At 47.2% G+C, this 10,254-nt stretch overlaps 1 protein-coding gene across 1 annotated transcript in view; it reads left to right on the forward strand.

Moving 5' to 3' along the window:
• Positions 1 to 189: 189 nt before the first annotated feature.
• The window catches only part of cdyl (chromodomain protein, Y-like), a 23,582-nt gene continuing 13,517 nt past the window's right edge, over positions 190 to 10,254 (forward strand). Inside the window, exons 1-2 of the mRNA XM_037681441.1 lie at positions 190 to 307; positions 534 to 646. Coding sequence (XP_037537369.1) covers positions 190 to 307; positions 534 to 646 — 231 coding nt within the window. The remainder of the gene's footprint in view (positions 308 to 533; positions 647 to 10,254) is intronic.

The raw sequence follows: 10,254 nt of genomic DNA on the forward strand, positions 1-10,254 counted from the left end.
CATCATCCCGAGTTGAGGTCAGTAGCACATCACCCTCACTATAAACTGTGTTGGTGGTGTACCACTTTCTCCCCCAAGACACTGGATGGTGGACCAGAACTGCTTCAAAGCCGTGCGGAAGTCATTCTCCATGGCCTCTCTGAACTCCTCCCATGCCCGAGTTTTTGCCTCAGTGACCACCCGTGCCGCATGCCTCTTGGACTGCCAGTACCCATCAGCTGCTTCCAGGGTCCCACAGGTCAAAAAGGCCCTATAGGACTCCTTCTTCAGCCTGACAGCATCCCTCACTGCCAGTATCTACCACTGGGTTCGAGGGTTGCCGCCGCGACAGGCACCGACAACCTTGTGGCCACAGCTCTGGTAAGCTGCCTCGACAATAGCGGCACGGAACATGGACCACTCGGACTCAATGTCCCCTACTTCCCCTGAAACATGTTGAAAGTTCTCCTGGAAGTGGGAGTTAAAGCTCCGTCTCACAGGAGACTCTGTCAGATGTTTCCAGCAAACCCTCACAATACGTTTGGGCCTGCCAGGTCTGACTGGCATCCGCCCCATCATCAGAGCCAACTCACCACCAGGTAGTGATCAGTGGACAGCTCCGCTCTGCTCTTCACCCGAGTATCCAAGACATGCAGCCGCAGATCAGGTGAGACAACAACAAAGTTGATCATCGAACTGCAGCTTAGGGTGTCCTGGTGCCAAGAGCACATACGGACACCCTTATGCTTGAACATGGTGTTTGTTATGGATAATCCATGACAAGCACAGAAGTTCAACAACAGAACATCACTTGGGTTCAGATCAGGGGAGCCGTTCCTCCTAACCGCACCCCTCCAGGTCTCACCGTCATTGCCCACATGAGCACTGAAGTCCCCCAGCAGAACAAGGGAGTCCCCAGGTGGTGCATTCTCCAGTACCCCCTCCAAGGACTCCAAAAAGGGTGAGTGATCTGAGCTTCTGTTTGGCGCATAAGTACAAACGACAGTCAGAACCTGTCCCCCCACACGTAGGCGAAGAGAGGCTATCCTCTCATTCATTGGGGTGAACCCCAACGTACAGGCACCAAGATAGGGGGCAACAAGTATGCCCACTCCTGCTCTGCGCCTCTCACCAGGGCAACTCCAGAGTGGAAGAGTGTCCATCCCCTCTCAAGGAAACTGGTTCCAGAGCCAGAGCCATGCATCGAGGTGAGTCCGACCATTTCTAGCCGGAACCTCTCAACCTCACACACCAGCTCAAGTTCCTTCCCCACCAGAGAGGTGACATTCCACATCCCAATAGCCAGCTTTTGTAGCCGAGGATCAGACCGCCAGGGTCCCTGCCCTCAGTCACCACCCATCCCACATTGCACCCGACCCCTTTGGCCGCTCCCACAGGTGGTGAACCCATGGGAAGGAGGACCCATGTCTCTTCTTCGGGCTGTGCCCGTCCGAGCTCCATGGGTAAAAGCCCGGCCACCAGGCGCTAGCCAGTGTGCTGCACCTCCAGGCCCGGCTCGAGAGTGGGGCCCTAGTGACCCACATTCGGGCAAGGGAACATTGAGTCCATTTATTTTTCTCATCATAAGAGTGTTTGGGTTGCACTTTGTCTGGTCCCTCACCTAGGACCTGTCTGCCTTGTGTGACACTACTAGGGGCATGAAGACCCTGAAAGCATAGCTCTTAGGATCACTGGGACACTCATAACCCTCCACCATGGTAAGGTCGCAGCCCAGGGAGGTTTGTTTTCAATATTACTTAAATTATATGCATTAACATGTGCTGTACTTATGTCCATATGCAAACATTTAACTTGTTCCTCCTTTTCGACTGGTGCTAAATCTTTTTGCACTTTTATTTATCTTTAGCTTTGCCCCACACTTGTTCTCTCCCTTTGCTGATTTCTCGTTTAACACGAAGCAATAAAATTACGCACATCCATGTCCTTCAAAATAAAGCACTTCTGGGTCTACCAAAAATGCCTCAGCTCAGGCATTTTTGCCAATGACTGCTACAAACCCACACCAAGAACCAGTTTCTTAGATTCTTAAGTTTCTACGAAACTGTTCAGATGACCTGGCTGTAAGATGACTTCCGGTAAGATGGTACCCGTGTACATGGCTTGCAATCCACCTCTGCTGATGGTGTTCGGATTATTTGTGTTTTGTTTGTTTTTTATCTGTGATATAGACTCACTACTGATGTATGACCGACAACAGCTTCTGGATCTTCGTTTTTCTGTCATCGATGTCACTTATTTGGACCATTATCAGCGTACCTCTGGACACCCCCCCCCCCCCCCCCCCCCCCCCCCGCCCCCCCCCCCCCCCCCGCTGGCGGATGTGCCAGCTTACCTCCGCTGCGCTCCTCACCTCCCTGCCCGGAGACATAGCTACAGACTGCCCGGAGACATAGCTACAGACGCCGAGGAAAACGTGCTGGGCGGCTGGTAAAGCTTAAAGCCCTGCACACTTCATCTTCCTCTTCAGCTGGTAGTCATGGTTTCCATCACCAGCTTCCTGTGTGCCCGGACCAGGTAAACAACGGGAGTTGTCAGCCGTGCACAGCTCGGACCGACCTGGAGGGGCTGTTATTGAAAACCTGAGGCCACTGATGCGCGCTAACTCCACCGCTGCTGTCTCCACTTTGGACTTTGGACAGTATGTGTTTGGTCAAGGCAAGATCTGTTACCAACAAAACTTTTATCCTCAGGGATTACTTTCAAGAGTACGAGTTAGACTTTTTCTGCATCACAGAGACTTGGATGTCTCCGGGTGAGTCCAGCGCCTTGACGGAATTATTGCCACAGAACTGTCTGTATTTTAACGCCCCGTGGCCATCAGGCCGGCGCGGTGGTGGATTATTAACAATATTCAAACCAACTTTTGACTGTAAACAACTGCCCATCCCAGATTCCCGCGCCAGTTTTGAGCTGAGCGTCTTTGAACTCGGCCATTCGCCTCCGACGTTATTTGCACTTGTCTACCGCCCACCTCGATCTAAGGATTTCATAAATGAGTTTTCTGACTTCTTGGCTGAAACCACACCAAAAAATAATCATGATTTCATTTTTGGGGACTTTAATTTGCATCTGTGCTGTCCTGAGAAGCCCTTGGTTAAGGACTTTTTAGATTTATTGGACTCATTTAATCTAACGCAGCATGTAAACGGTTCCACCCATGAGCATGGACATACACTGGACCTTGTTTTAACACGTGATGTGACTGTTAGTAATCTTGAAATTGGTGATAATGTTTTTTCAGACCACATGCCAGTCCGGTTTGAGTTCACCCTCCCCCATCTAACTCCTAAGTCGTGCATTCCTGCACGTAGGACTCGGACCATTAACCACTTCACTGCCGCACGTTTCACAGATGTTTATACCATACCATACCATACCAATTTATTTATAAAGCACTTTAAACAGTGACAAAGCACACCAAAGTGCTGTACAGGGACAAACAGAACAAGCACATAGCAAAAGATAACATAACAGGACACCAAAAAGTAGAAACCAACAGAAACAATAATGGATAACAACAACAACCGCAACATGACTAACACAGTGTGATGCACACAGACTCAGCACAGGTCACACAGTGCAGAAACCCAGGGAATAGAAGTGTGTTTTTAAGCGAGATTTAAAAACTGTGAGGGAGGGGGCCTGTCTAACCAGCAGAGGTAACTCATTCCAAAGTCTTGGGCCTGCTACAGAGAAGGCCCTGTCACCTCTGCGCTTGAGACGGGTTCCTGGGACTGTTAGGAGCAACTGGTCTGCTGATCTGAGAGAACGTGGTGGGACATATGGCTGGAGCAGATCAGTAAGATAGGAGGGGGCAGAGCTGTTTTGTGATTTATAGACATACAAGAGTATTTTGAATTTGATTCGAAGGTGAACCGGAAGCCAGTGTAGGGAGGCCAAAACAGGTGTAATGTGCTCCCTTTTGCTTGTGCTGGTCAAAAACCAGGCTGCTGCATTTTGGACCAGTTGGAGTCTAGCTATGGAGGTCTGACTGATACCAAAAAGGAGTGAGTTGCAATAGTCGAGCCTGGATGTAATGAATGCATGAATTACTGTCTCCAGGTTATTTTTGGACAATATGGGCTTCAGCTTAGACAGTCGCCTCAGCTGGAAAAAGCAGGATTTAACAATCATATTTACATGATTGTTGAGTTTCAAAGAAGGGTCAAGTATCACTCCTAGATTAGTGACTCTTTGTTTCACTAACGGTGACAGAACGGATAGGTCGATGCAGTGGTTGGTGATTGTGTCATTGGGAGGAAAGAGCATAACTTCAGATTTCTTCTCGTTGAAACTCAAGAAATTTAAAGCCATCCAATCTCTGATGTCAGACAGGCAGTCCAGTAACGGTTGAATAGAGCGAGTACCGTTGAGTCTGAGGGGGAAGTAGATTTGGCAGTCGTCTGCGTAGAAATGAAAAGGTATGTTATGTTTCCTGAAAATAGCACCTAGTGGCAGCAGGTATAAAGAAAATAAAAGAGGACCAAGGATGGACCCTTGCGGTACCCCCCATTTAAGCGCTGCCGAGGCTGAACTAAAATCTTTGATGGAGACACAAAAGGACCTGTCAGCGAGGTAAGATCTAAACCATTCGAGGGCTGACCCAGTGATGCCCACCCACTGCTCTAACCTCGCAATGAGGATCTCGTGGTCAATTGTGTCAAAGGCAGATGTGAGGTCCAGTAAGAGAAGGAGCACCGAATCACCAGCGTCTGTGAATAGGAGAATGTTGTTAAAAACCTTGAGTAGAGCAACAAAAAAGGTTGAATCATGTCATCTGGACTTCGTTTTTTTTGTTAAAAAGAAACGTTTCGCCCCTCATCCAAGAGGCTTCGTCAGTCTGAGGCCTAGCCATCTGGTATTACCCAGAAGCCACCCTGACTCTTGTGTTTCAAGCCTGCCTCAGACGAAGCCTCTTGGATGAGGGGCGAAACGTTTCTTTTTAACAAAAAAAAACGAAGTCCTGATGACATGATTCAACCTTTTTTGTTGTTATATACCTGGATGACTGAGAAAACAAACTTTGTGTGCTTGAGTAGAGCAGTTTCAGTGCTGTGGAGAGGTTTAAAGCCAGACTGGAATAGCTCTAAGATGGCATTATCCTCTAGAAAGCATTTCAGCTGGGACTCCACTATTTTTTCCAGCAGTTTAGCGACAAATGGGAGTCTGGAGACAGGCCGGAAGTTGAACATGACTGAAGGGTCAAGGCTAGGTTTTTTCGGGAGAGGTTGGACAGCAGCATGTTTAAAAGTTATTGGCACCACACCTGAGGCTAAGCTGCTGTTCACAATGCCAAGAACAGGAGGGCCCAGAACAGGAAGAAGCTCCTTAAGGAGTCGAGGGGGGACAACGTCAAAAGGGGAGCCAGATGGCTTCATGCCGCACATGACCTGCTCCAGGGAAGACAGAGAGATGGGCTCAAAGTGGTCAAGAACAGCAACACAATGAGATGGGATGGACAGATCATGAGCAGGTGGAGAAATGAGTGCCCGGGTGTTTGCCACTTTTTCAGAAAAGAAATGGAGGAAGTTTTCACACATCTCAGTTGAGGCTTCTAGAGGTGAAGGTTCACTGAGGTGTAGAACTGAGTTCAGGGTGGAAAAAAGGGCTCGGGGGTTGTGGGAGTTTGAGGCAATTATCGCAGAAAAGAACTTCGATTTGGCGGCTTTAACTGCCTTCTGATAATGACGCCAACTCTCCTTTAGGATTTGAAAAGAAACCTGCAGCCTGTCTTTCCTCCACCTGCGTTCTGCTCTCCTACACTGCTGTCTAACGGCTTGTTTGAACATGGTGCAGCCGTTCAGAATTATTTATTTATTTTAATAACATCCCATCCTCATCGCCAAAAATGTTTTATGAAATTTCTTTAACAAAGCTTCGTGAACGGGCGGCCCCCAATAATTCACACGAGAGGAAACAAATCAGTGGAGACTGTTTCTGCTAGAAATAATAGTGTCATTTATTAATCTGCCACAGAAAAACAGCCAAGCAAACATGTACACTTGTACACTCTCTACACACAAATTGATATGAGAGTCCCTCACCGTGACACGTGGTCGGGAAGCCTTCGACCCGAGTGACAGGAATCACACCAACACAGGATGCTGGGCACCTCGCGCGTGGTCCGCAGCAGGCTTCAAACTTCTCCGTGTTTGTTACATTTCTTATATACCCCTCCCTGTGTGGTAGTGAAAAACAAGTTTGATGGTTGTCAGGAGGACAGACAGAAAGTCAGTATCTCATAAAAACATGTTGTACAAAATCAAGGCAATAACCTGACATTGCCAGTAACGGAGCGCCGTGACCGCAGGGCGGGCCAAAACTCTACTGCCAAAAGCACTCCTAATGCTTATTAAAGCATTCCTAAAGAGAATACACTGTCCCCCCTCCGTCCCTCTGCAAACCATCAAAAGAGTGTCTAAATATTATAAGTAACACACACACAAAATATATGTTTGAATAGGCATAAAGGCAACTTAACACCTTGTAAAATATATTTTTATATCATCCGGGCACGTAGGAAGCTGGCTGTGGAAACGTTGACCACACAGAGCTTTGAGTTTTACCAGCCGGCCGGCACGTTTACCCCGGCGTCTGGATCGATATCTCCGAGAAGGCAGGCTTGGGGCCCACCGTAAACATGCAGGCACATCTGCCAGAAGGGGTGGAAGAGGGGAGGGTCCCGAGTCACGATCAAAATGGTCCGAATCAGCGACAGCAGAAACAGACAATCGAAGATCGAGGAGCTGTTGTCGGTCATACACAAGCAGCGAGTTGATATCCCAGACAAAAAACGAAAAAAGCAGAAATAATCCAAACAGTATCGTCAGAGGTAGATTGCAGGCCATGTACACGGGCGTCATCTTACCGGAAGTATGTTTATAACTTTGAAATGATCATTCAGCCCCCGGTGTTTCTCACCACCACTGAGGAGCTGACATCCCAGTTCAACTCTGTCTGCTTAAAGACTCTGGATCATGTTGCCCCTGTTAAAACCAAAAAATCAAAACTCAGAGCAGAACCTTGGCTGAGTGACGTCACCAAGGCCGTTAGGCAGCAATGTAGGAGGGCAGAGCAAAAGTGGAGGAAATACAGGCTGCAGGTCTCTTTCCAAATACTTAAAGAGAGTTGGCGCCGTTATCAGAAAGCAGTGAAAGCTGCTAAATCCAAATACTTTTCTGATATCATAACCTCAAACTCTCACAACCCACGTGTCCTCTTCTCCACCCTAAACTCTGTTCTCCACCTCACTGAACCATCACCTCTGGAAGCCTCGACTGAGCTGTGCGATAACTTCTTACATTTCTTTTTGGAAAAAATTGCGACCACCCGGGCTCTCATTTCCCCTCCAACTCATGACCCATCCATCCCATCTAAATCTGTAGCTCTTTTTGACCATTTTGAACCCATCACTCTATCTTCTCTAGAGCAGGTCATGTGCAGCTTGAAACCTTCTGGTTCCCCCTTTGATGTGGTCCCCCCTCGACTACTAAAGGAGGTGTTTCCTACTCTAGGCCCGTCTATTATTGCCATAGTAAACAGTAGTTTATCCACTGGTGTGGTGCCAAAAACTTTTAAATATGCTGCTGTCCAGCCTCTCCTGAAAAAAACAAACCTTGACCCCTCACTCGTTTCCAACTTCCAACCTGTCTCCAAACTCCCATTTGTTTCTAAAATATATGAGAAAATAGTCGAGTCCCAGTTGAAGTGCTTCCTGGAGGGTCACGCCATCTTAGAGTTATTCCAATCTGGCTTTAAACCTCTACACAGCACTGAAACTGCCCTGCTGAAGGTCTTCAACGACATCTTCAGATCCACAGATACCAGTGATTCTGTGCTGCTTGTCCTGTTGGACCTCACAGCCGCCTTTGACACCATCGACCATGAGATCTTCATTGCTAGGTTGGAGCAGTGGGTGGGCATCACAGGGTCAGCCCTCAATTGGTTCAGATCTTACCTCGCTGACAGATCCTTTTGTGTCTCCATTAAGGATTTTAGTTCTGCAGTGGCAGAGATTAAATGGGGGGTTCCGCAGGGGTCCATCCTGGGTCCCCTCTTATTCTCTTTATACCTGCTGCTGCTTGGTGCTATTTTCCAGAAACACAACATGCCCTTTCACTTCTACGCCGATGACTGTCAAATTTACTTCCCTCTAAGACACAATGGTACATGCTCTATTCAACCTCTGCTCGACTGCCTGGCTGACATCAGGGACTGGATGGCTTTAAACTTCTTAAATTTCAATGAAAAGAAGTCTGAAGTCATGTTGTTCCCTCCCAATGACACGATCACAAACCACTGCATCGACCTTTCTGCTCTAACCATGTCAGAAAAACAAACAGTTACTAATCTGGGAGTGATAATGGACCCTTCCCTGAAGCTTAACAATCATGTAAACATGATTGTTAAATCATGTTTCTTCCAACTGAGGCGGCTGTCTAAACTGAAGCCCTTATTGTCCAAAAAGAACCTGGAGACAGTAATACATGCATTCATTACATCTAGGCTTGATTACTGCAATTCGCTCCTGTTTGGTATCAGTCAGACCTCCATTGCACGACTACAACTTGTCCAGAATGCAGCAGCCCGATTTTTAACCAGTACAGGCAAAAGAGAGCACATTACTCCAGTTTTGGCCTCACTGCACTGGTTACCGGTTCACTTTTGAATCCAGTTCAAAATACTCCTGTATGTCTACAAATCACTGAGCAGTCCCCCTCCCCCCCCATCTCTCTGATCTGCTACAACCGTATGTCCCACCACGTTCCCTGAGGTCAGCGGACCAGTTGCTCCTCACAGTTCCAGGAACTCGTCTTAAGCGCAGAGGTGACAGGGCCTTCTCTGTAGCAGGACCAAGACTCTGGAACAAGTTACCTCTGCTTGTCAGACAGGCCCCCTCCCTCTCGGTTTTCAAGTCCCGTTTAAAAACTCACTACTATTCAGTAGCTTTCAACACCAGATGATCTGTGTTTGATCCTGTATGCTCCACACTGGTTTGTCGTCATTATCTGCATCGTTTTTATGTCTATATTCTGATTTACCTCATTTTGTATTTTGCTTTGTGTGTTACCTGTTGTTCTATCTGTACAGAACTTTGGTTGGCCTTGTAGCTGTTTTAAGTGCTTTTTAAATAAAGTGGTATGGTATGGACTGAAAATTGTTGGATTGTATACCTGGATTACTGAGCATGGTCTTTGTTGGTTCATCCACATTATAGTTCGAATCATGGAGACTAATGCTTACCCAGTCCTTCTTAGCTTTAGACACAGCGAAGGGCTTTGAGTCAGAGTCAGAGATTTATTTGTCATACACATCACACGCGATACATGAGGTGGGATGAAACTACAAACCGGATTCCAAAAATGTTGGGACACTAAACAAAATGTGAATAAAAACTGAATGCAATGATGTGGAGGTGCCAACATCTAATATTTTATTCAGAATAGAACACAAATCACAGATCAAAAGTTTAAACTGAGAGAATGTTTCATTTTAAGGGAAAAATCTGTTGTTTCCAAATTTCATGGTGTCAACAAATCCCAAAAAAGTTGGGACAAGTCCATTTTTACCACTGTGTGGCATCCCCCCTTCTTCTTCCAACACTCAACAGACGTCTGGGGACAGAGGAGACCAGTTTCTCCAGTTTAGAAATAGGAATGCTCTCCCATTCATGTCTAATACAGGCCTCTAACTGTTCAATCGTCTTGGGCCTTCTTTGTGGCACCTTCCTCTTTATGATGCACCAAATGTTCTCTATAGGTGAAAGATCTGGACTGCAGGCTGGCCATTTCAGTACCCGGATCCTTCTCCTACGTAGCCATGATGTTGTGATTGCTGCAGAATGTGGTCTGGCATTATGGTGTTGAAAAATGCAGGGTCTTCCCTGAAAGAGATGACGTCTAGATGGGAGCGTATTGTTCTAGAACCTGAACATAGTTCTCTGCATTAATGGTGCCTTTCCAGACATGCAAGCTGCCCATGCCACAAGTGCTCATGCAACCCCATACCATCAGTGATGCAGGCTTCTGAACGGAGCGTTGATAACAACTTGGGCTATTCTTGTCCTCTCTGGTCCGGATGACATGGCGTCCCAGTGTTCCATAAAGAACTTCAAATCGTGACTCATCTGACCACAGAACAGTCTTCCATTTTGCCACACTCCATTTTAAATGACCCCTGGCCCAGTGCAAACGTCTGAGCTTGTGGAGCTTGCTTAGAAATGGCTTCCTCTTTGCACTGTAGAGTTTCAGCTGG

This window comes from Nematolebias whitei, chromosome 9 (assembly GCF_014905685.2).
Source record: "Nematolebias whitei isolate Nwh7 chromosome 9, NemWhi1, whole genome shotgun sequence".
NCBI classification, from domain to species: Eukaryota; Metazoa; Chordata; class Actinopteri; order Cyprinodontiformes; family Rivulidae; genus Nematolebias; species Nematolebias whitei.